We start from the raw sequence: 27,820 nt of genomic DNA, 5'->3' as shown, positions 1-27,820 counted from the left end.
TTTTTTCCCCATCAGGACACTCATACAGAATCTCACTCCCTGTGCCTCTCCACCAGAGAACACAGTGGTCAGAGGGTCAGGAAGAGGGAGCGTCTTGTGTCCTTTTGTCCACAGCTACTGAACACAGTTTATTAACAAGATTACCACAGCTACACTAGCACAGCTGTAGCCCACAAACCCAATTCTTTCCCCAGCAGGAGAGGGGCAGGAGAGCAGCTGCTGGGGGCATCACAGAGCTGGCTGCTGCTCTACTGCTGCTGTTATTGTGCATTCCAGCAGCAGAGAATTGTGTGCCAGGATCACTGAGGCATCAGCACATATTCCCAACTGCCAGAACATCAATATTACATGCTTCAACAGCAAAAATATATCCAGTATTATTCTAGGATTAGTTAATATGAAGGCTACATACACTGGGATTTCAGAAGCAATGAATAACATAAAGAGAACATTAAGAGTGTGTGACTAGCTTAGGCCAGTGTTCACAAGATGGCATCAGATGTTTTATACATGGAATTACACTGTATTGACACTGCACTGTTATGGAAAAAATATATAAAATAAACAATTAGTGGATAATCAAATGCTTTCTCAGTGTCCAGTGCCCAGAAACATGGGAATCACCTGCTGAGGTGAAGCTCCAACCTGGAGGAACAGTTAAGTCTTGCCCTTAAGCGATGGGATGCCTCAGACCCCATGGAACCTGAAACAAATCTTGAGAGATAAGTATGTTGATTGTAGTCTCTCAAGATTGTGGTCAGGTCCCTCAGGTTGCAAGGTGCTCCCTCCCTTCTCCTCCAGGGTGGCTTTTATGGCATGTATGACATCCCCCAATTTAGGGTATGGCCTTGCTGCTCCTCCTGATTGGCTTTCATGGGGTGTAATGCCTTCCCTGTTCCAGCAGGGTGGAGTTTTCCTTCACGGGTCTGGGGCTGAATCTGTGCTAGTGCTAGCAGACCAGTGGTCTCCATGTGACATTTTATGTTCAGGACAGGAGCAAATATCTATCACACTATGTGATATACAATATATGTCCGAACATTAGCAGACACTCCTTATAGTTACTGAATTTTTATTCTTAAAATGATTTTAAGATTGCGCCCATTGTGGACACAGATATTCAAATGCACACAGCTTGTAGAAGCTCCACAGAAAAGTCACCATTCCCCATGCTAAGCGTAGGCTAGTGGGGTATAACGCCCCTTAGCATTGAGCTTTCACACAGTGGAAGTCCTCCTTTGGGAAGAGGTGGTGTAGTGTTTACGAACCAGGTCTAATCCTCCAATATGTGATGGTGCTAATGCCTTTGTGGCTGTTTTACATCAACTCCTTTCAGAAAGTTTCTGGGGGTAAAAGCTGTTGCTGCAGCAAATAACATCAATTAATGCTTTTCCAAATCCAAATCTAATGTATTCAAATGCCCATATTGTTGTGTTGTCATATTGTGTGGATGTATGTAGGCCACATGATGATCAATAGAAATGGTCCACAAAAAGTAGTCCACAATGATGTCATCTCTTCTTACATTAATGCACAATACTCAATTTTCTACTTGCCTTTGCAGTGATGTGAGGATTTCTGAAAGCACTGAAGACATGTAGGCTATTAAAAACCAGGCTTAATTTATTTCTAAGTCAGTGTCTATGTATGTGGACAGACTGGGACAAAAGCCCAGAGCATTGCTGCAGTGCGCCTGCCCCCTCACACAGCAGACAGGGTCCACGTCAGACTGCACAATGAGGCGTCCAAGCTTTAATCCTCTGGACGCCTCTGACAACGGCTACAACAAAAGACAACAAGTCCCGCAGCCGCCCTGCTTTCGCCTTTGATGAAACACTGTGTCTGCAGGGACCCCCCGGGGGGCTTCACCAGAAGAGGACTGCTACAGGTGCCATAACACACTCGCCAAAGCTGCGCACAAAAGGTGTCGTGAGCTGTGTGAGTGGGCGTGCGAGAGAGAGAGAAAAAGAGAGAGAGAAAGAGAAATAATGGAAACCGCACCTTCAGGATGAGAAATCTCACCCAGCAGAAATGTGAGCTTTTACCCATGATGCTCTCCTTCCCTCTTCACTGTCCTTGAGCAGGGCTGCTCTGGGAGAGACACTTGTGAAATTCAGTGCCTCGAATGGAATTCAAAAGGCCATCTAGTTTCAGCCTACAGCTTTGCGTCTGATCAATGGCCACTCTATGTTGCTCTGAGTGCAGTGGGAAAATGGATGTGAGGAACAATGGGGTGTGAGGGTGTTTTTATTGCTATTTTTCCACCAACAGTGAGGTACGGAATGGCTCTGAATCCATGAACACCATACTGCACCTGAGTCCCCGTGCTGAAACAAAAGCCAGACATGGAGCTGGAGCTAAAAACTGTGAAGATTATTGATTGTTTAAAGAACAGTCATCAGACAACCGCCAGTTCTAAACAAGGACACAGAGTCTGAAACCATTCGAATGCTGTCTGCTAAGGCAGTATTCTGAGGGAGGAAGGCACAGATTTGTGTCTGAAATTAATGCTTTTATAAAACGCCAACTGCTTTTTTTTTTTTTTGCTCCAGTATCTTCAAAGTTGTAATTATTCTGGAGAGCATTATTGCGTTGACACTTTAAAGCCTACCTCTAATGCAACTCAATTACAAATACATTCATTTCAGAATGCTGCCTTCTAAGGCACTGACTGAGACATAAAGACATTGAAGAGTGTCAGGACTGCAATGTCCAGCAGTACCCTATTGTGGAGCAGTCCCCCAGTGTGAGTTAGTATGTGTGAAATAATGCCCCTTTTTGTTCAATTTCTAAACGTGAGAGAATTGATATAAATATGTGAGTGTATGAGGCGGCACGGTGGTGCAGCAGCTAGTGTCACAGTCACACAGCTCCAGGGACCTGGAGGTTGTGGGTTTGATTCCCGCTCCGGGTGACTGTCTGTGAGGAGTGGTGTTGGTGTGTTCTCCCTGTGTCTGTGTGGGTTTCCTCCGGGTGCTCCGGTTTCCTTCCACAGTCCAAAAACACGTTGGTAGGTGGATTGGCGACTCAAAAGTGTCCTTAGGTGTGAGTGTGTGTATGTGTGTTGCCCTGTGAAGGACTGGCGCCCCCTCCAGAGTGTATTCCCGCCTTGCGCCCAATGATTCCAGGTAGGCTCTGGACCCACCGCGACCCTGAATTGGATAAGCGCTTACAGATAATGAATGAATGAATGAATGTGAGTGTATGGTGGCCCACTGAGTTATGTCACAAAAAAACATTTATGAAGCAAACAAAACTGAGAACACAACAGCATTACTGGATTAAACATGAGAACAGAACCACAAACCCCAGAACAGAACTACAAACATCAGAACAGACAACACATCTAAAAAGCTAGTAACACTAGCTATCCAGAATCGATGTCTGCGACTCTTCAAACTTCAGTCTTTACTCTTGTTTTTATTTACACTGTGGTCTTCACTACATTGGTAGGAATTATGTAACAACCAAAACATTCCAGAGAACAGTCTGGATTACTAAGTGTACTCTATTGCTTGTTGAAAGAAGGACTCCAGGGATCTCGTTTATTAAAGCTTTGCATACACAGATTAAATCTCAAATGCTTCATGTTCAAGTAACAATTTAGAAAATGTGAATTTGGTGTCAGTGAAAGGAAGTACTTAGTCTGACATAGGAACGGTCGCAACAGTGTGCTGTTGGCCTTACAGCACATTTCATGAATACTGAGCTATTATAAATCATATGTATGCAAATGCTGACAACATTTTAAAGAGCAAGATTAGGAGGAATTTAAATATATTGTACACCTTATATGTGAGACCCCATCCCAGGTCTATTTCTGAACCAACTCTAGAGCCCAATGCTCATAGTAGGATTCTACTTATTTGAACTAGTTTATACGAGGTTATGCAGTGGTTGAAAGTGATGGCTGTTTTAAATAAAGTGGCTCATTTTTTGCCTTGACACAGATTCAAGAAGGCTCTTGGCTTTAATTCATGTAGCTCTGAGTTGCTTATCAGCCTGGAGAAGTTCCACTACATACTGCTGAGGAACTACCTTAGGCAACAACTTCTCTTATGTCTAATACATTTTTAAATGGATTTCAATGGTAATAATTACCAACACCTAAAATTTTTGTGACGGCATGTCTGTGTGTTTTTCACCTCTCTCGCAAGTAGGCAGGTCTCCGCTCCAGGTGAGGTCCCACTGGCACATCAGCATTTCAGTGCCCACCACCTCAAATCCTGGGTAACACTGATAGGTGACCACTGTACCATGCACCAGCTCAGGATGAGAAGTGGTCTTCCAGCCATTAGTAATCTCTGGGAGCTCTGGACACGTGTCATTACGAGGGACCTCTGCAGAGAAACAGAAAGGTTTAAAGATTTAAAGCCATGGTTCTCTGCATGATTCATGCATCTTTAGCTTTTTCTGCTCCTCTTCTGCTGGTGTTCTGTGGAGCAGTGTAGGTTATAGGTGGTGTTTAGGATGCTGGTTTACTGGCTAGGGTAGCTACATTTTTAGTCATCACCTAAACAAATATATACATACTGGTTTGCAACTACATGGATGTGTATATCATAATTAGCAATTCCAGGAACCTAGAGGTTGTGGGTTCAAGTCCCCCTCTGGGATTTTGGTGTGTTCTCCCTGTGTCTGCGTGGGTTTGCTCCGGGTTCTCCAGTTTCCTCCCACAGTCCAACAACAGACATTGGAAAGTGAATGTGTGTGTGTGTGTTGCCCTGTGAAGGACTGGCACCCCCTCCAGGGTGTGTTCCTGCTTTGCACCCAATGATTCCGGGTAGGCTCCGGACCCACCGTGACCCTGAACTGGATAAGCGGTTACAGATAATGAATGAATGAATGAATGAACTATATTTAGTTTAAATAAATAATTCATTAACCCCAGGCACATGTGCCTTATTTAGTTTTTGACCATGTTGGGCATTTAGTCGTAAAACTGGACATATGTTTCTATTCAGGATGCTACTACAATTTTATATGTGCAATATTCTTTTGCCATTTTTACAGGCAACTTTATTGAATTCTGTATCAATAACTACTATAGCAAATCTATTAGAGATTAGTCACAGCTTGAGCCTAGACAATATGCTAATGTGTGAGTGCAAGCTTTATCAGACTGTATTATAAACTTCTGACATCCAGCATGTCTTGGCTGATGGAGTGCTATTAGGGAAAGTGTTGGGGGGAAAAAAAGCCACTGGCTGACCACTCTATTTAAGAGTTAAAGATTTTGTGCTCCTCCTAACTCATTGTTTGAGCAGCGAAGGAGAACACTGTTTTAATCAGACAGCTAGATACTGGCAGTGAGTGTATGAGACAAGGCTGAAAGGAGGTTGCCAGGCGTTTTGCTCGCTGTTGCCTACTCTGATCATAGCAAAGCTGGAGAGGGCCGGCACTCAGCGATCGTGTCTAATGAGTACAAACACACCTAGTAATCGTTTGCTTCTCGCCGAGGCCAAAGCCCATGCACCTGCGATACCTGGCAGACATTTTTCTCCCCCCACGAGGGGTGTGTGATGGGAATGCAAACTAATCTGTTCCGTTCCTCTCTCCCTCTCTCTCTCTCTGCTCCATCTGTATTCCGCTGCCTCCTCGCTCGCTCTCTGCATGGAATTCATTATGTCTTATCTGATCTCGTTTTATAGTTTGGCACCAGCGGGAAAGCAATGGAACGGTGGCCTGTTCTCCATCCCAGAGAAAAGTGTGCTGGAGTTAAAAGCAGGCTATGTCTCTGTTCTCTCTTTATCCCTCCCTCTCCCCTTCCCTTTCCCTTTTTCCCCTCTCTCTCTGGCCCAAACATGTCCTGCCCACGGTAGCTGCAGCGGCTCAGTAATAAATGAGTGTGGCAGAGAGGAGAGATGGGGGTCCCTACAGTCTTTCAGCTATAACTCTAATGAGCAGTTAATTAATGTGCTTGGCTTTTAATATGAGCGTCCAACAGTTTCTCAAAACGTTGGCAATGAAGTCACTGCCATGTTTTTTTTTGTTTGTTTTTCCTCCTCACTCAGTCTCAGAGAACCAAGTAGTGGTGTAAGGCACAAGTACACTGGAGGACCAAATACATTAATATAACAGGCAGAGTATCAACACTAAATACAGTGATACTGCCAACTTACACATTTATACACTCACCGAGGCCCACGAATGCACTCTTTCATAGCAACACCTGCTAATTTATATAAGCTATACCCAAGCAGAACTTTGAAGAATTTGTACATGAAGTTGCAGCACACAACTTATGTGAATATCATCCTTTTCCAAGGAAAAACATGTCTCTCCTTTATTTTTTTGGATGCATGAAACTTGTAAGGTGATTGGACAAATAGCAATGCTTTTTTACATTGCAATAGAAATTTTTACACTGGAATTTAAGAAGGCTTAGCCTTCTCCTGTTAATGTGCTATTTTGAATATAAATGTATTTCTTTTGACTGCGATGTTATGCATCAGCATAAATATTAATACTGTAATTTCAGTATATAGCTAATTACATAGGCCCTACCCTTTAAAACAAAGGGGCATCATGTGTATAAGTTACACAAAAACAATGAAGATGTGTGACTAGATATCAACATCTAAAAATTAGAAAAAAGTTGTGTTTTCCATGTGTCTGCATGGGTTTCCTCCAGGTTCTCCAGTTTCCTCCCACAGTCCAAAATCACATATTGATATGTGGATGGGCTGTGTGCAGTTGTCTACAGTTATATGTGTGTAAATGTGCACTCTTGAAACAACATTTTCAGCATTTAACAATATTTTCAACATAGTACATAACAGAGCCATTTCAAACTTACCAAAAAAGTGCACCACAAAGCCATTGTTGTAACCGTAAATGTTGGTGGCTGGGTCGGACTGGAACTGGATGGTGACGTCGGCTGTGGACGTGTAGAGTTTGAAGCGTGGACGTGAGCCGCTGTACTGTCCCAGGATCTTAGCCGTCAGGTCATCTCCATCATAAAATGTCAGCAGGTCGTTCTTTCCCATGTGGAGGCTGCAGACAGACACGGTACATCTTCAGTTAATCTAAAGTAACCGCGGCATTGCCAACACTGCGGCTCTTGCTTCTGTCCTCTGTGTGTTTCCCTGACATTTTTCATGTGTGCTTTTCTTTGTCAAGGTCAAATTCACCCTTTTCATCCTCTGCAAAAGCACTTTATTTCCTTTAGCAGTTTTTCACTGTTTCAGTATGTCATTATTAAAGCATGATGGCTAATCTTGAGGCCTGTACCAGACCACCCTCTTGTAACACATTCATAACTCATGAAGACACCAACACATTCATAATTTAACTCAGAAGCGGAAGGCTGATTAACACGTGACATACATTTAATATTAAGACGGTTTAATATTCAAGTACAACCTGAATTATCACTCTAAAAAGCACAGCAGATGGATACAGGTCAGGTCTAATAAAGACATGGTCTAAACATGGCCACCTGTGCATCCATAACTTCTTATCAAATTGGTAGTTTATCTTCTTTTATTGCAGTAACTGGCTCTACTCGTCTGGGGAAGCTTTACGTCATTACAACACATCCCAAATATATAACATGAGCACGGATGTGCAGTCAGGCCTCACCTGGTATACTCCAATAAACACATAAATATAAAGAAATGTGAAATGATGGTATTTAAAACAATGCTTTTCCTCTCTGATCTGTTTTTTAAATGTGATTTCTCAAAAATTCTAATTATTTTTATTGTCAAAATTGCAGACATCTGGAGTTCGGGTGTAATTCCCAGCAAGGCTCGGTGGATTGCAGCTGCCATGACGCTGCCTCACGTCAGGTTTCACAAAACTGAACTGAGCGTGGACAATAAGCTCAGGAATAATTTTGCGGTGAATATCTACAGCAGGCTGTTTATATAACATTATTTGCATGTCATCATCATCCCTAATGTAGGTCATTTATTTCACGTATTTGTAAATGATACTTATAGCTATCAATAAAACTGCAAAGAAAAAATTACCATGTGAGGCAACCATTATCTTTGCTTCAACAATGAGCACAAATGAGAACCCTAGCACTGACGATGCTTCTCTTCTACAACAAAGTAACAAAAATCTTTCTCCAGGAGAGATGTATGGATTTCATTTATAAATAAAATGACAGTTAATTAAAATTCTTATTAAGTAAAATGATTGTTAATTAGCTAAGTATTAATTGATAGACACAAGTTTAAAATTCAGCTTACACTTTTTCGGTCAACTATTAATTCTATTTAATTGAATTAAACTATTAATTGACTATCAACTATTAATTAAATATTTGTTTCATTTCATTATCATTGTTTTTTGTGTATGTTTTTAATGTGAATTTACTGTGAAATACACACTGAAATAAAGTATTTACAGTTGTGTTGAAGTGAATATCCGAACTTCATTGGCAACAAGGGCCATTGTGAGAACGGAGTCAGAGCTGTTTGAAAAGATCCTCTACACAGACCTCAAAACACTCCAAAAAGGAATGGGAATAAATCATGACTCTAATAAGCTTTGCATGTGTTAAGAATGTGATTTATAGTGAAAAAAAATCCTATTCCACAAACAAACCAAATTATTGAGAATGTAATAATCTCCTTGTGGTTCATGTATGTGTAAACCTGGCTCTGTGTGTCTAGTACCTCATCTACCATTGACCTCACTGCACATCACTGAAGAGAATGCAGTTACATGCGATTTATACTCTTTTAGCCTACATTTGGCATTGGGCACTGTGACCTTGTGTGTGCAGATGCCGCAGAACCTCATTTCACAATGCATTTAACTACTTCAGTTGTTTATAATTATGTGTGTAGACCCCACTAGTGGACAAGATTCCACTGCCCACTGGTTTAATAAAGCCTCTGTCCTTATAAAAAATAATTCCATATTCTCTACCTTGGTGTCTCTCTGGCTCTGGACACAGTACAAACAGAAAATAATTTGACAGCAAGACAGCGAGGCAGAGCCTTCTTAGTTACCATTATGTTCCTGTGCTGTCCGGCCTAATCTTTAGAAATAACTGGAAAATCAATTTCTCTAGGTACGCCAGCCAGTGTGAGTGTGTACTGTATCCCTGTTGTAGCAATCTCAGGAGCAGAGGCAGCATGACAAAAGACTGATTTCACCTGCCACCACCTCCTGTCCGATCAGGACGACTTCAGCGTCTGTGGAGACAAACCTGTTTCAATTACCTCAGCAATTATTCATGCTGTAATGACTGACACTGCTGTATTTCAGGCATCTTATCTAAGGTCTGACAGCACCTCTCTGTCAGCGCATCTTACTGTCAGGTGTGTGGATGTTATTAAAATGTGGGAGAATGGAGAATTGAGTGGCAAAATGGAGAGAAGCCAAGGTATGAAGCTTTGAATGATCTAGGGAATGTATGACCTAAATGTTCTGCAGTTCCATTAAAGACACTGACAGCTGAAGGCCTACCAAACTGGTCCAAATACCCAAGCTTTTGTGCTCCACAGATGTAAAGACCAGATGTGAACAGGACTGTCATGTGATTAAAAAATACCAACTTCGATCAACTCAGCACTGTGCAGCATTAAGAGTACTATTTGAAATAGTACAGTGTTCATGCTTGAGCTGGGCACGGAACCCCAGTCTGCCATGTGGAGAGCAGCAGTGGCAGCATTTCTCTACAAGTAAAGGTACAATCTCCATAGAAATCCACTCTCAACAGAATTAAATCCTGAATGCCATCAAATTCTAACAGCTGTGTGGAAAGTCTGCCCTGTGAAACTGTTACTGCAGCAAATTACCCATGAATACCTTTAATCTCAGAGGAAATTTTTGGATAAGCATGTTTCTACACATTTTTGGACACACACACACACACACTCGGGCTTGTCTCTAATTAATCACAAGTGGCCGGTGATGGAACTCATTACAGAGGAGAGAGGAATAATTAATCATCTTAGCTCCACTGTAGCAGTAAGAATAAAAGCAGTGTTAGAACAAAATGCAAACAGCGTGTTCAACACGTGCAAAAAGCAGAAGGTGACCATACACACACACACACACACATATACATATATATACATATATATATACATATATATATATATATATATATATATATATATATATATATATATATATATATATACGTATATATGTATATATATATATATATATATATATATATATATATATATATATATATACACACAGACACACACACACATATAGGGTGAGTCAAAAGTCAATAGTCTTTTAGGCTGTGTCTGGAACATGGCGCCATCTTGAAAGCCGTCATATTGGATCAAGGGCAAGTTATTCCAATAGGAAGGTGGTCATGTAGCATATCAAAGAAATAAAAGGGTGTCCTGCAACATTTGACTCACCCTGTGTATAACCTCTACTTTTCTATTAAGGGTTAAAAAAAGATGTTGGAGATTTGGTGGCATCCATCCACAAAGATAATGAGGTCAGGTTATTGGATGATTAGCTCTGGATCACAAACACCAGCTCAGGCCAAATGTAGTGGATGGAGCTTCATCACATCATGACATCAATATAAAAAACCTACAAAGTCAGTTATGATAATGTGCTGTAATTCAAGCAGTGTGACACAAGGCAATGTCAGAAAATATCAGAATCATCTGACATTAGAGCAGCCCTTAGGGTAGAATAGATTAGAATAAACATCAGAGTGTGGTTGTAGGTTTATGACAGTTGTTATAAGACTGTAATTAGGGGTGGACGATGCGGCAAAGATTTATATCACGATATATTTCTCAATTGTGCTCGATACAATATAATTCCGATATTGATACGAACAGTATCAAATCCACTGAAAAATGTCCTAAAACAAACAAGAAACATGACATCACCATCAAACATAAACCTACTGGCTTTGTCAATATTAATATTATTAAAGTAAATGTTAAATTGAGCGTGCTGAACTGACAACAGTGCCGTGTAATAACCCCAGTCAGTGACAGATGCTGTAAATAGTGTATATTGAAATATTGAAAATGTGTTTAAAAATCATATCACTGTTATTGAAACATTTTATATTGCGATATATTCTGATATTGAATTATTGTCCAGACCTAACTGTAATAAAGGTGCTATGCACTCTCATCAACACTGTCCTTGAGTAAAATGTTAGTTATTTTATGTCCTGACATAGCGTTGTCCTGCCGTGTCCTGCTTTTTTCCCCCCCCTTTAGAACACTCATTTTACCGTGTGTGTGATGTGTTTGAGAGTGAGGTGCAGTTGTTGAAGAGAAGAGCTGCTCACCTGCTCTCAGGACGAGTAAGTGTGAGATAGAGACAAAGAGAGAGAGAGATAGAGAGAAAACTGTGTTGGCTCATATTGGATTTGTTGAGATAAAGTTAAACAAGGCTTTGCGTAGCCGCCGTGCCGTATCTGCCCAGAAAATCAATCATGTTTTCTATTTGCTGGCAGTAATTTCATTTTGTTTAATCAAAAAACACAGGCTCAGCTTGACTTGGCCCACAGCACAGCTGCCACCTCACGCCTTCAGAATACATTAAAGTCACACGCCCGGCTCACATTGTCCTCTTTCAAATAAAGGGGCTTTGTTTTCTAAAAAACAGAAAGCCTGAAGCATGGCAAAAAAAAGGCCTGATTTCTTTGTATTATTACCCAGGATGCTCCAGAGCACACCCACTCCAGCTAGAAAGGTATAAATTTACTAGATTTAGAATGAGCAACGCGAAGATTGATTTTATTTGATTTATTTAGCAGAGAAAGGCAGGGGATTGAGCTGGAGGAGGTGCTGTCGAGCGCATTTGAAGGGCTCTGGGTAAAAAGCAATCCTCAAGGATCCGTCATCTGTCATACAGACTAAGCCGAGGATTTCTCCCACACCCACCCGCACTTTACACAAGCTGGCGAGAACCACCGACTGAGCTATGGCTTCACACAAGACTTACTCTTAAACGCTATTTCAAGCCCCCCGCCTGTGTTCCATGCAGACTTAATCTAGCCCCAATGATTACAGAGCGGAAAATAAACACATGAATAAACAAATGAAGCTTGGGAAGCAAGAAAAACAATAAAAAAAAAATAAAAATAGGCACAAGGTATGTGCCCACTAGGCCTACTGCCATTCCATTTACATTGATTGTCTTTGGCAAATTCTCAGAGTTTTAAAGAAGTAGTTAGTGGTGTGTGTATCTTAATAAACAGAATAATGAAGGAAGCCAAACTAGAATGAGACCAAACTCAAGAAGATGAAGTAAACAAAAAAACCCCCACAAAATAAACCACTGAGAACCTACAATAAAGTAAAATAAAGCTGAACTAAAGACTACAACTAGAGAACTACTGAGGAACATGAAGTGAAAGTGGGAAACCAGGAATAAAACACTAAACAGATAAGAGAGACCAAACACGAGAACCTAAATTACTGAGAGAAGACACACAGAAACCTTACATAAAATAAAACAGAGTGAGAACAAGGTACTACAGAGACAGTTAGAAACAGAGAAGGACTTTGAACACTAGAAAAATAATGAATATTAGACAAAGATAAACAAAATCAGAAGCAAGCGAGAGAGAAACCACAAGTACAAATCTAGAGCGAAAACAAGGACAAATCGCTAAACTTAAACATAAATCCAGACTGAGAGAAAGTCAAGAACATGTGGAAACTTGTAACACAAGGTACTGAGTGAGAACGGCAGGAACTGGACGACACTCAGGACAAACAGAACTTGTCTTTAAATAAAGACACCTGTAACACCAGGAAGTGATTAAACACATGACATGGTATGGCTCCATGACAATGGCAGCTGTAATCCTGTAGGCACTGTGCACACGCATTTTAATGGTTTGTTCATTTTTAAACATAGCAGCATACATCCCCTGATTACACCTTGAAAATCTTGAAGGCGCCACTGCTGTGTTTAACAGCACAAGGACAAGACAAGCACATGGGGACTGTAAACAAAGAAGCATGTGGAGACAGAATCGAACAGGGAGCCTAAACAAGAAAATCAAGACTGAGTCAGAACTGGACACAAAGCAAAGAACAAAAAAAAAAAAAAAAAAAAGAAGGGTAGAACAGACACTTGACAATATCACAAGGACTAATTTTTATTTTTATTTTCCTGAAAAAAAATTATGCTCCATAGAGTGGGTCCCCCACAATATAGTTTAGTACATAAATCCTGTTGCCTCCAGGTCACTAGGTGTCAGAATATCTGCATCTTTATAATATGAAGAAGAATCATTGGAGGAATGGTAAACTACTACTGATACAAATAGATGAATGCACCATTATTGTTAGTGATAAAACATGGTCTTCTTGCCCAAGCAAGGACTTCAACTCTAGACTGCCATGACAAGAGCAGTGGTGTTATCCACTATTCCTTACCAGCCACTGCACTCAGTAGATTGCGATTATATATTGGTACATGCCCCACCATCGTTACCACAGATTGTAGATTAGAGAATCAGGAGTGCATGCTACTGAGAGACAATACAATCAAAACTAAACAAATATTAATAATTAATAAAAAGAAAAAACGAATATTGTTGAATATTATAACCATTTTCACGTAAAGTGAAGTCAAGGTGCTAGGGTTGGGAATGGCAGCAAATAACATGATTCTCAATTGCATGAATTAATTGAGAGTGTGTTTCTCTGAAGATCCTCTCTAGCTCCCTCCTGTAATCACTTGTGGACAGGTTGGCCCTGCTGTAACTACACTAAAAAATCTGGGATTCTATCAACAATCAAGTCATAGTTGAAGGATTCTCATCCTGAAGAGGCAGTGAAAAACCTCTAAGCGGTTGCACTTCCTCTTGGCAAGAAATGGGGTTTCATTTGAAAATGTTTTTGATATGTATAACACCCTCATCATCAGGCCATGCCTAGAGTTTGGGAGTGGGCTGCCGGTGGGCTGCTGGTGGGCTGCTGGTGGGCTGCACAGAGAAACAGCAAGCAGCTGTGCACAAGGTTCAGAAAATAGATCAGAACAATGGCATGGTTTCATAAGATTCCTCTACAGCTTCCAGATTTACAGCAACAGCAGGAGGAGACCACTGCAAAACTGAAAAAAACACATGCATCAGCCCAATCTTCCTTTACATGACCTCCTTGCACTCAATAAAGATGAGAGAACCAGCCATCTCCTGCGTAAAAATGCTCAGCTGTTACTTATGTGTGCGAGAACCATGGGGCATGAGCTTGTTTAATTCACTCTAGTGTGGTGCATATATATATATATATATATATATATATATATATATATATATATATATATATATCATATATATAAATAAACACTAATAAAGAAGAGACTGATACTGCAATGTATTAAACAGGCAGAGGATATGTACTCATTATCTCATGTAAATATACACTGATAATTCAAACATAAAAATGACCTCCTTGTTTCCACACTCATAGGGTTGCTTTGCTGACTCGTGCATCTGTGTGTACACATACACACACACACACACACACACACACACACACACACACGTATATATATTTATGACCCGCACTAACTGTACAGCAACGTACGAGTTATTGTCTATGATGTACAAAGTGGACAAATGCGGTCTAACAGCGTGGACAATGGATGGGCACAGGGTTTAAAAACTCGAGCAGCACTGCTGTCTCTGATCTACTCATATCAGCACAATACACAGTAAAACACCACCACTGTGTCAGTGTCACTGCAACGCTGAGACTGACCCACCACTCAAATGTGTGACCATTGAAAAACAGACTGAAAGAGGGAAAGAACAGATTTAAAGCAACCTATAGACTGTAATCGATACTTGAAATGGACAATGAGTGTAGAAACAAGGAGATAATTTGAACGGTATGGCTGATCGGTGCATATATGTAATATGTGTGGATGGGAGGATGTGCTTTCAGTGCTGGTTGATCAGTCAAAGGCTTAGAGTTTAACTAACAGTGCTCTGTGGGAGGAAGACTGCGTGAAATGAAAATCAACAGTGAACCACCAAGGATTAGAGCTGGCCTTTGGAGCGGAGCCGTGTGTTTAAAATGGACTTAATTCAGACCTGCTGGGATTGGCCGTGATGAGGGGAGGGAAAGCTCAGGTAAAGTGTCGGACAGCTTGGGCTCCGCTAAGAACTGAACAAACACAAGAGGCTAAACTTTCATTTCAACTGTCAACATTATCAGAAGGACTTAAATGGATGATGCCTGCTCAAATAAAGAAGAGAAATGAGTTTCCTCTGTTTTACTTCTTTTTTTAAATTAGGAAGTTAAATATTGGCCTGGGTCTGGGGCCTGCTGTCAGGAGGGATAAGAACAAGCTGGAATTACCACTGGCCTGGCAGAGAGAGAGAGAGAGAGAGAGAGAGAGAGAGAGAGAGAGAGAGAGAGAGAGAGAGAGAAAGTAGTGAGTAAAAAGAATAGGAGAGACAAAGAGAGAGCAAGTGTGAGAGATAAAAAGCTAGTGTAGAAACAGAAAGAGAGAAAGGAAACAGAGACAGACCACAGAAAAAAGAGGGGAAAGGAGAAAGATGAAAGAAACATTAAAAAGAAAAAAAAGAAGGGAGGAAAAACAGAAAACGAGGACAAGCTCAACAACAGAAACCAGTCACTCCCAGAGGTTGTCTTCACAACAGCTGTGTGCAGTGTGTCCAGCAGGGGGCTGTCTCAGCCGTGTGGAGAGCCTCGGTGATCTGCTCCACTACACTCAGCCCACCCTGGTCTGTGATTGGGGGGGGGGGGGGCGTGCTGAACACGGTGCAGGTGTGCCAGCTGTCACCTGTTCTTCCCCCACAACCCACCCGCTCTGCCCACCAGCTCACGGCTGAGCAGCTACAGCACCGGAGCCCTTCCTCTGCCCCCACCACACACCTCCCGCTAAATGAATTAATCAGCCGTCATTACGCTGCGTGTTTCTGGGTAATTGCGAGTGCAGGGTGTGTTGATGAATGATTAGAGGGGGGAGAGGGAATGTGCTCATTACCAGGGTAAAGTCTTCTTAAGGCCCAGTAATGAGCCTCCAGCCGGGGCCAGAGCTCAGAAGCACCAGGAGAAGACCCTGAGCACCAGAGCCAGGTCTGACCCTGGTGATGTCCAGAAAGCATAGTGCAACACCTCTGAACTATACTCCAGCCGACATACACATATTCAGCTGTTAAGTGATGACTGTGTCATCAGATCCTTGTATCTCCAATGTATTTCCAATGTATATCCATGCATTTTCACCCAACCATTTGTTGTCTCCATTTAAAGCCTTTAAGCTGAACTCCCCGTCTCAAATGATGCCACCAACACTGGGTGGAAGAAGACAAACACCTGCTTCCTCTAAGGCATGTGATATCCTCAACCACAACTTTTTTGCACTGCTGCTAATGCTACATCACTGAACTGCAGTACGCACCAGAAGAGAGAGCGCTGACTGCCCAGGTCTGTCACATCAGCTGATGGATGCCTTCGCTGGCAGGCATAATGCATACCATGTAATAGCACGGCAGCGCTAGCAAGTAGACTTTTGTGGACCTGTACAACAGTGGGTACCAGGCTGGAATGTTGGATGATAACCTGGCAGGAAGTGCTACTGAATTGCCTTCATAATGGATAACACCACAGCTTTACACACAGAAGGGTGATGATTTTCCTTTCAGGAAGGAATACCAGGGCTATTCCTATGTAACAGTCGGATAAGAATAATTTGCTTCAGAGCTGGAATTACTGCAGGAATCTAAATAGATTCATCATTAGCACATATTCTCTCTCTCTCTCTCTCTCTCTCTCTCTCTCTCTCACTGACTTCCCAACTAACAGCTGTGGCAGACACCCTCCTCGCTCGTTTTTGTTCATCTGTACTTGTCATTTGACACGCCCGACTGATAATGTCCCATATGCCATTTGACTAATTTGGTCATTTGAAGATGTACAGGGGGAGGGGGAGGGCCTAGTGCAGCGCAGCAGGCGGAGGCATAGTGACCTCAGCTGAACCTGTCCATTTGTACTGACCTCTCTACTAGTGACTGTGTACTGAATGTCCCAAAGCGCCTGTACTTGGCTGTCTTACAACAACTCAGGGTGAAATAGATCATCTACAGAAAAAAAGAAAACTATGTAAAAAGGGAGACTGAAGGCAACATTATTTTAAAATACATGCTGAGGAGACACAACAACAACAACAGCAATAACAAAATAATATTAATACTAATAGTGATAGGGCAGCACGGTGTTTGCCTGTCCCTCATTAAATGCTGAAATAAATGAAACGAGCCAAATGTGCAAACTCAAACCTGCTGATGGATACTGAATGCTGTTTGCGTAACTGTTATTAAATATGTAATTAAGTAATTATATTTTAATAGCAGAGCAAATTGTCAGTAACAGCCCTAGATCCATAAGGGTTAACTCGGAATAAACTGACAATATCCTCAGGATCGTTGTGGATAAGGCAAAAGCGTCACAGTTGTCCCTGGGCTCTGCAGCTATCGTCCCCCCTCATCATCCCCTCCAAACAAATGAATGGGAAATTAATTATGCTGGCAGCGTTCACTGCAAAACATCCAGTATGTCATTTATTACACAGCCAAACAATGTAAGCGCCAGAGCCGCGGAACGTACAGCGAGAAAAGAAAAAAAGAAAGAAAGCAAGAGGAAACATATGCAAATGAGTGAATCTTAATTAAGGCAACTAAATTATTGAATGCATGAATAATCTGTCAGGGGCTGACACAGCAGGGCCTTGTGTTGGGGAGCATCACCTGACATAGCAATCACACTCCACACTCGCTCCCCTGCTCTATATAATTGATTCCACTAGCAGTAAAAAAAAAAAAAAAAACACCCAATGAAATAATTGCCTTTCAGTTGAGTTTATTATTAACCTTTGTCTGCTGCTACTTATGTGTCCTATTCATGTGCAAAATGTTCCTTCATCTCTTTTCTTCTTAGCATTTATTAGAAGTAGTTTGCTTCTCATCTGTGGTAACAGGTCATGTGTGAAACAAGAGGCAAACAATCTCCTCAGTCGGTTTAAAATCCTCACTTACGACACTTCAGGTCCTTGTCCAAAATGACCTATAATTAGTTGTGGGCAATATGACAAGTATGAAATATTTAACCACATTAACCCTTAACCTATAGGTACACCAGCTCAGACTCATGTCACATGAAAATGTGGACCAGGGAAGCAGCAGACAAGCACATGCTTCCACCTTCAAACCACAGGAACTCAGCCAGTGCTGCTTTTTTGACTTGCTGCTAAAACAACACTGTTCGGCAGCTTAACTCCCTTGGAGAACAATTTTTGCTAGCATTATACTTAGTAATAAGAGAGGAGAGGCTACACTTTACCAGTCCAGAGAGAGTGATGCCAACACCTTGCCCTGCGTGACTCTTCCTTACACTGTGAGAAAAAATACACAGGTACTGTACATTACTATCACTAAAGGTACAAACAGTGTAACGTACTTTTAAACATCCAACTGCCCTAGAAATTAAATATGGTATATGCATCATTACAATTTTAAAAATGTACAATTATTGTAGAATATATTACATAGAGAGAGAGAGAGAGAGAGAGAGAGAGAGAGAGAGAACTTGTTATTATAACAGACAGTGATTCTGCTGTCATAACTAAGTTAGCTCAACAGTGTAGTTCCAGAAGCAGCCACAGTCCCTCTTCCTTTTCTGATGCAGCAGAACAAGAGACAAAATGAGCTTCCCAAAGTAGATGGTTAATAAGTGTCTCAGCTCCTAAGAAATCATTAGTTGAACAGTTCAGTGAAATGACATTAAATATATTTAATTAACTATCACATAATTAGATGAGTTAGATGAATGTGCAATACCAGGATTAACAGCTAATACCAGTTTGTCTATTTATTATCCCCTCTCCCAGGTGCTGCTGCTTGCGTAGCTCCCCTCTATGACGTGTGAGTATCTTGGTTCTCATGCAGTTTGCAGTAGTGACAGTGGGCCGTGCTACATCTGTAACAGAGGGGCCCCACATACACACGCTACCGGGGAGGTCATTTAAACCCAGTCCTAGACATCACTTATGCTTTCCAAGTGAAAAGAATGTGGTGTGATGTTCTGTGCAACTATCATAAACTGCAGGCCGCAGGAAGGGACACAGCAGACAAGTGCAATGTGTTTGAATGCCGAAACGTCAAAGAGGTGGCGGGAGAACCTCGAGGATCTCAAGGAGGGTGATCAGTGTCTTGAAATGAACTGCTTTGACATGTTTGTCTCTGACCATGCCTGTGGCTGTATTGTACTCAGTTCATTTGGACGGGCAAAGCACAGGGAGACTGAGGCGAAATATAGGGCCCATCAATTGGGATGAGATAGTAAGACGTTACAGAGGTACGCAACAACAGTGCAATCACAGTCATAGAAACAACAAAGCTGACCAGCTGATGGCTTCAAAGGACAACGGATTCTGACAGATGAAGTGAAAAATACAGGAGTGCGTTTGATAACGGCACAGCGAGGCTGATTCACATCAGTGTTTATAGGTGGCTACAGAAGAAAGCAGATGCTATATTAGTCATATCATCTGGGGAAAAGTTTTGGCAGTGGAGAGGTCAGTGTTCCGAACAGTAAAAGGCTCCCTGCTGAGACAATCACAGAAAAGCCTCTAGTAACAGATCCATATATAGACTCAGCCACTTTCTTCTGTGGCAAAGAAAGCAGATGCTGTGTAAGTCATACTGTCCAGCAGAGGCTGTACTCACAGAGGTGAGCAGTAAAAAAATAAGGTGCCATGCAGAGCCAATCACTAACAGTGGACTTGGCACAGAGCTTCACTGGTCAGAATGCTGTGAATATCTATGAGGACCGCTGCTGTAACAAAGCATGACCTCTAACACATGATGTCATCCACCATCTGGCTACAAACTGCTAAATGCTCTGCAGTTCAGACAGTGATACAACAAGCCTTCACACTCCAACTACGGCATTCTACAAAAGTTTAACACATAGTCGATTCACAATTAACATAACAATACACAAAACAAACCACTGGCACTAACAGTGATGGCTGCAGCGCCAATCATTCTCACATCTCTCTTAAAAATAAACATTTCTTCGGAGTTCTGGCATACAATAATAACTTTTTATTCACTATGAAACCTTAATAGGATGGCTATTTTGATTTCTACCTAATAACCTCCCCAATACTATCCTTGATGAAGGCTAGAATGTGCTGTCTCTTATGTGTAAGATACAACCAGTGCCACCACATCTTTTTGATCTTCCCATTAGACAACTCAACACGCTTTCAGAAGAACACTAAGCTGCCAATTATGTTACAGCAGCTAACAGACGCCTGCTCTAATAGCTTATTTGTTCTCACGAAGCAGTTGTTTCAAGAAGCAGTTTTGTAAATGAGATTTTCAAGTGTGAAGACGTTTTACATATTAATACTTTTGTTCCAGGACTGTTTTGTATTCTTTTAAAGACTTTGTATGCTTTAGTCACACTGCTCTTGCTGTCTTATACCAATTATTATAAATTGTAGTTTTTCTTTTGTTAATTTCCTTGCTTTGTTTTAGTCTTTTCACTTCCTTTCACTCTTTATAATCAATTTGTAAACCATGTCAAAAAGTTTGTAGAAACTAATTAAAATGAGCGAATTCAGCTCTTTTACTGTGCACCTATTGTGGACGGATAGGTTCAATTGTGTTCACACAGTTTGTATAATCTCCATAACAAGGCATGTGATGAGAAGGGCAGCAGATGCAGCTCTACAACCTTAAGGTCACAGCTTTCAATGCCAAATGTAGGCTAAATGAGTGTAATTTTCACCAGTGGAACCCCTTTGAAGAGATTGGCACCATACGCTGATCACACAGTGTATAGTGGTAAGCCGCTATGTTATTATTGACCTCTAGCAGGATGTTCATACACAGTATCTGTAAAGTATTGTGTGCTGAGGGTATTGTCTGTTTCTGTAGTCTTTATTTCCTCTGCATTGCCTCATATAGGACTCTAACTTCATACAGGCGGTTACATACATACATTTGTTCTGTAATGTACTGATTATACGGAGAAAGAACAAGAAAATGAACCTTGGATCCAGTGAACATTCATTGATTCAGCTGTCTCCTATAGTGTGTAAATGTCAACAACATGAGATGTTACATTTAGGTAGAGCAGGGATGTGCTTCCTCCAGTGTAAATGTCTTTCTCGTTTATGACTGACCATGAGAAAAGTGGCCAGTGCAGATAGAGGGAATATACATACACTTGGATGTCCAGCATTATCCGCTTGTCCTCCTCCACGTGGATGCCCCAGATGCAGTCCTGACCCTTATCATAGGCCTCCGGCCAGTTAGGAGACAGCACAACTCCAGCAGAGTCAGTGATCTCCCCACTGCACACCGCTGAAATAGAGCGCAAACGCATGCATACCCACACACACACACACACACACACACAAGCGCGACACAATCATTTCTACATTCAGACTATAAACACTGACAAGGGATGTACATTATTTAAATACAAAATGTTCCCCATAAAGTTGGGAAAATGTGTATGAAATGCTGGCAGAACAGAAAGCAGTGATAAGTGAATGTCATTTAATTACAAAACACAACTTCGGAACATTCTGAAGGGCAGATGGGAGGAGGTTATTAAAGTCAAGCTGCGGACCATGCCCTGCGTACGTGGTGAGAAAATCAGAAAGGCAGACAGTCATAGCTTTGACCCGAGGCATGGAGCTCATAGCCATGCCCCAGGCCACACAGACTGAGGTGGGTCTGTAGCCGCATGACTCTCTTTACTCAGCTCCGTTCACTCATTACTTGTTGGACCATCTTTGCTGTATTTTGCTTTATTGACCTTTAAATACAGAGATGCTGCAGAGGTTGAAATACCTAAAATCCCTGCAACCACTCATTGCCCTTTACCTATTGCATTGTTTCCTGGAGCAATTTTGGCAAAGAAGTTCAACCCATCCTTCCCCCCAAAGGACTAGGCCTTTCCTGAAAGCTTCAAATGTCTTCAAACTTTTACCCCTATATTTTGCATCCAGCAAATGTAAATAATTCTGGCCAAATTTATACAGCATATATCACAGATGCAGTCCACAGCATCACAATTAGAATACGTATACGTGTTCTGTATATATTGAGGAGCTTTAACACACACACACACACACACACCCGCATACGCACACACTCAAGCCCCCACACAGAAAAGGAGCCATAATTCAAACAGCATACTCAAAAATCAGCAAATGTGAAAATGCAGGACATTCAGACAGTGCTGCTCCAAAGGTTAAAGCTCTTTATATTCCTCCAGCTACACTCAGGATAAGTCTGGGTCTGGAGAGAGGGGAAAACTAAAGGTCTGAATTAATCAGCCCAAGGTGCAGAGAGGAAATAGTGCCTTTGAAATCATCCTGACACAGATTCACAAACAGCTCGGCTTCCACCTCGCCGCCTCAGTGGCTTAGCTGAGTGGAAGCACATTCAGAAATGGTGAGAGGAAAAAAAAAAAAAAGCTGTTTGTCTTGACCCTCTGCTGCAGCCTTTGCGATTAAATCCTTTCAATCCAAATTCCATTGTGGGGTTGGAGCGATGCACTCGAGCACAGGGCCAGATAAGATGGCAGTGTGTGTGTATATGTGTGTGTGTGTGTAAGCCCACTCTGTGTTTATGCTATTCTCTCAAGCTCTCTGAGTCCAGGCTTCGGCATTCATAGATAAATGCTTTTAGTGCTGTATTAGGCCCGTAGCTGTGGGTAAGTGCTGCTGAGGCTGGTGCAGGTGACAGAGGCTGAAGTGGATTACACAGTAATGGCACTAAAAGGATCTGTTCTACTCATTACTGCACCTAGCCAACCACGGCCAGCTACTTATTACTGAGGAAATGTGCACAGCACCAAGTCAAATCCCCAGGGCACAGGGGAGAAGCCTGTTAACAAACAAGCTCATGAACTGAGGTCCCAACAACATACTTTGTGGTATCTGACATATTAGCTTTTAAACAAAATGGTGTTTTAGGGATTGGTTTAATATTTGAGATATTTTCTTGAATGTATAAAACATGCACTACTTTGTAAAAAGTCAGAACCCACCCTTCAGTTACTTAATTCGTAATTACACACAGTACTGACCTACAGAAATGTTAAGTCATCATAGGACAGCAGTGAGAAGAGATCCTGGTGAGCAGTATGGGTCTGAATCAGTGTGTGTGTCTCTCAAGAAGCCACTCCACTACTGATTTGCTCATCAGCTTCTGTTTGAATAGCTTCTACGTTTAGTAACAATTTTGAAATATGTGTGTATAAGGCCATAGAGACTCATGCTGACTCAAATGAACAAATACACACCTCGGCAAGCTGGTTCAGTCTCATTCCACTGCGGGTTGTTGGGGTCCATACATTCAATGATGACGGACCCTTGCTCCAGAGTGTATCCAGGGTCACAGCTGAACTCCACCACTGAACCTACAGCGTAGCTGCTGTCACTGCTGGTGAAGTTCCCATATTTCACAAAAGGCTCATAGCAATGCCCTGCTGCAAAAGCTGTAAAATAAACCACACACACACACACACATACAAGAATTTAAATCATATGCCTTGCTACTAAAGCAAACACAAGAAAGTCAGAAGTGCAGACTGTACAAACTGAATTAAGTAATAACTCAATGTCTCTGGGTTAAAAATATGTGAATGTAGCATATGGTCTAAAGTAACTGTCTACGGAACTCAGTGCCTCAGAACATAGGCTGTTAGTCACCTGCTGACCATGGCTAGATTAAAAGCATATGCTATAGTCCTTCGCCTAGGGCCTTGCAAACATAGGGGGCATGGACTTATTAAAAAAAAAAAGTTTATTTGTCCAATAACTTCAGCTCAGCTCAGTATAGTGATGAGATTAGTAGCAGATATACTCTGAAATTTTGAGATTGATTAATATTAATTGCTTACTTGAATTGGGAAAATACTAGAGGACGTAAGAAAAACAAAAACATCTTGTAGGGACTAATTTAACTTTTTGTCATCTGATTTTTATTAAAATTTTATTGATTTTTTTAAAGTCTAGCACCTGAAGTTTAACTACTTGTAGTTCAGAGAGGGTCGGAATGGTTTGACTGCATATATAGGTATTAATTACAGTAATCCAGCTGAGAGATCATAACAGTGGTTTTATTGGGCTTCAGTTCTAAGCTGATTAAAAACTGCCCTTCATAACACTACTGACTTGTTAAAATTCAATAAGTGTCCAAGAAGACAGCAAGATTTTAACTACATTATGCGAATTTGCAGACAAGGAACTAAGGGCATTACTTAATCTTGTGACGCTAGGAGGGCCAAAAATAATCACATTACTTTTGCATTCATTTAGTTAAAGGAAGTTCCTCGCCATCCAGCACTTGATGTCGTCCAGACAGTATAAGAGGTTATTCAACGCCCAATCGCTGCTAGGTGTAATTTGTAGAAAAAACTTTTTCATCTACATAACAATGATACAGGAAATGGTATTACTCACAGATACAGCCAGGAGTAAAAGAGGCCCAAAACTGAACCTTGGAGAATGCCACATTTAATGAGAGCAAGGGACAAAGAGCAGTTTCTTACCCTGACTGAAAAGGTTCTGTCTCTCATTGAGGGGTAAACCATTTAGTCACTAGGTCATGCCACGCAGAGCAGCTTCACTTTCCAGGCATTTTAAAAGGATGTCATGGTTGATTGGGTCAAATGCTGCACTGAGATCAAGCAAGACTAAAATGATACAACAAGCAGAACTGACAGAAAGAAGGCTGTCATTATGTGACTTCGATAGGATGAAAGCTTGTTATTTCACAGTTGTACGTTTAAAACGGGAAGAGACGGCTTCTTTTGTTAAAGTGTTATTAATTCTAGCCTGAATAAAGGGGCAGAACATCCCTGAAGAGGCATAACTGTATATTATGTATAACGCAATGAAGCACAATCATCAATGCACATAAATCTGCATTTAAAATGGCGGCTTAACAGTGGGGAGGACTGACATCACCAAGTCAGAATAAACGAGAAGTCCAGTGTATCAGGATTTAGTACCTGACAGAGATGTCTGCAGGCAGTGTTGAAGGAGAGCTTGTAGTCAGAGTTAGGAGATTGCCAAAGTCAACACCACTGCCTGCCCAGGGAAAGAGTTGGCAGAGCAGACCATACAGTGGGAATGATACTTCAGCCTGTCTGCACAAACTGTGTTGTTGTGAGCCTGTGTGTGTATAAAGAGGCTGGTGAGTGATGCATGAGCTGACATGATGTTTGTAAAGATGGAAAGATGACAGGTTCATTTTTAAAGTCCACTGAGGAGTACAAGAAACCTCAGGTATAGATAATGTATATCAGAATGGTGTCAAGGAACGTCTGTCGGGCAGATCATGAACTCCCCACAGATTGCCAGGTAGCCAGCTTATGCACAATCAAGTTAGAGTGATCCTCGATAGGGCAGCTGCTGCGGGACCAGGGACCAGCGATTAGAGAGTGCAGGAGAAATACCCTACGCAGATAAACAGATATGCCCAATACACAAATGCCAGGATATGCCCCCTCCCCAACCCATGTGAGCATTTCATAAGTACAGTATCTTACTGCTAATAGCAAATAATGCTGGGAGACTGACTGTTCAGCAGGAAAAACTTGCAGCATGAGAATTTTTACTTATTTTATTTTATGACCCAATTAATTTTTGCTCAAAAAGTGTTAATCACTTGTTCACAAAGAGGTAGTTTGTTTATAAGAGTGTATTGATAGAGGCTCTGAAGTTCTTTTCTTATTTTTTCATTTGCTTTAATATTTGTTTTAGCAGTTTTAACAGCATGGCCTTGACAACACTCAAGCCCATACAAGCCTGAATATGGGTGAGTGGGGTTCAAGGAGCAGAGCTGAGAGCTGTGCCAGTTTTAGTTCTGGAGTTCCTGAATATCGGTGGAGTGGAGTGTTGCCTTTATCAATTGCATATTTAGTGAAAAAAAATACAAAAAATCTCAAAATTAAAAACCAAATACCTACCCAGTGAAAGAACAGTCAAATATTCAGGTCCAGCCCTAAATTCAATATTAAATACATTTTTTATAACTAAAATATTTACTGTAAACACTTGTATTTTTGGATTAGAGCAGAGAGTTGTAATTAAAGTATAAGTACTGGCCAAAAACAAACAAACAAACAAACAAAAACAGCACAAATCTGATAGAACAGCTGCATTTCTTTTTACAGTGTGCTCAAGTTACGCCAAATCCTAACAGACTAGTTTGACTGATGTGATATTGCGATCACGCAATAATCCACAACAACAAGGAATAGCTATGTATAAAGACCTGAGCGAGCAGGAGCAGGGGCAGTGGTCAGTGTACATTCTCTGAACTCTCAGGACAATATACGAATGAATGGAAGTCTGCCATCCTGACATTTATCATCAGCGCTATATTGTACACAACTCTCCTATCATAGGTAATTATATTATTATTATAGATGATATTTCTTATATTGAAGACTATAGCCCAACATTTACAAGTTAAAAGTCATGATTATTGACATTTTATTAACAAAAGAAAAGGGTGCATGTGTTAAGTCTGGTTTAGTAAACACAGTTGGAGTGTTGGTTATTATGAATGACTGTTATTATTATGAAAAACTGTAAGAATAAGGAATAAAGATTATCTTCTTTTATGTAAGTGGTGTGTAGGCTGCTTTGAGTAAGATAGGTCTATGCTAAATTTCTATTCAAACAGCTGTCTGTCTATCTGTCTGTCTGTCTATATATGTATTGATGCTTTTCCACGGCATAGTACCTACTCTACTCTGCTCTTATTTTTTGTTTTTCCTTTAGTTAAATATGGTACCTGGAACTGGGGTTTAGTCCCTGTCCACTTATTGATTTAGCTGAGTAGGGAATACACCATAATGTATAAACCTTGCAGAGCACTGATTGACCAGAAGTTAATCACGAAATGCAGACATCCAGCACAAATTTGCCACTTGTAAAGTCTACAAGGTAAAGCAGAGATCACATTTGTAGTTATCTGACTTACCATGGTAAAATTTGTAAAAACTTGTAATATTGCACCATGGCTATCTGAAAAGGTTTAAACGGTCCTTAGACTGGTGGCTGATGAAATGAGAGGTAGATGATGCAACAAGGAACGAAAAAACCCAATTGCTGTGGTTTCCAAAGCCTGCTGTTTCCATTAGAGATAGTATTTTGTGGCATCAAATTAGCTCAAATCAGTGCTTTAATGCACCAAAGAGTAAACACTTCTTCATGCAAAATTGATCTCACTCTGTCCATTTTAAAAGCTGACTCCAGGCACTACAACAAAGTTGGCAACTTAGTTTAGCTGTCATAGTTTATACAACATACTTAAAATCTTCATCTAAAAGAGGGCTCAAATTATTCATAGCCTAGGGCCACAAAACAACTTAATCCAGCCTTGCTCCCGGCCACCTCCAAGCATTCGCAAAGAGAGATGGCCGAGCCACATACATAAATCTGAGGAAATGAGCTCACACAGGCCTGGGTAATGTTTTACTGGCCGATGTACTTGGCTGGACTTGTGGAGGGGGAGATTAAATGAGGATGTTCGGACACCACAGGCAGACTTTGGCTTTAATACACCTCCTTGTCTAGGCTTGTTCAAATCGCATGCTGGATTAGAGGGTCCGCCAACTGCCGGCCCATAGCCACACTTAGCATTCCACTCTGTGCTCTCAATAGCACACACAGGTGATTCCACCAATTACAGCACTGCCGTTCAATCTCAGCAGCAGCCACCCCATCCACATGCATTATTCAGACCCTGCCTCAACACCACAAGAGGTGGAATTGATTCATTTTCATCAACCGCTCATATTCCCTTACATATGACCAAACCATCTGA

At 41.2% G+C, this 27,820-nt stretch overlaps 1 protein-coding gene across 3 annotated transcripts in view; it reads right to left on the bottom strand.

Moving 5' to 3' along the window:
• sez6b (seizure related 6 homolog b) overlaps window positions 1–27,820 on the bottom strand; it is a 257,071-nt gene that overhangs the window by 5,499 nt on the left and 223,752 nt on the right. For all 3 annotated transcript variants that reach the window (XM_066663793.1, XM_066663784.1, XM_066663802.1), the window contains exons 8-11: window positions 23,280–23,474; window positions 21,187–21,325; window positions 6,800–6,996; window positions 4,146–4,340 (exon numbers count right to left, since the gene is read on the bottom strand). In XM_066663793.1, the coding sequence (XP_066519890.1) occupies window positions 4,146–4,340; window positions 6,800–6,996; window positions 21,187–21,325; window positions 23,280–23,474 (726 nt within the window). The remainder of the gene's footprint in view (window positions 1–4,145; window positions 4,341–6,799; window positions 6,997–21,186; window positions 21,326–23,279; window positions 23,475–27,820) is intronic.

The sequence above is a fragment of the Hoplias malabaricus genome, chromosome 1 (assembly GCF_029633855.1).
Source record: "Hoplias malabaricus isolate fHopMal1 chromosome 1, fHopMal1.hap1, whole genome shotgun sequence".
NCBI lineage: Eukaryota > Metazoa > Chordata > Actinopteri > Characiformes > Erythrinidae > Hoplias > Hoplias malabaricus.
Note: the sequence above shows the minus strand (reverse complement) of the source record. Positions and strands in the feature narration are given on the sequence as shown.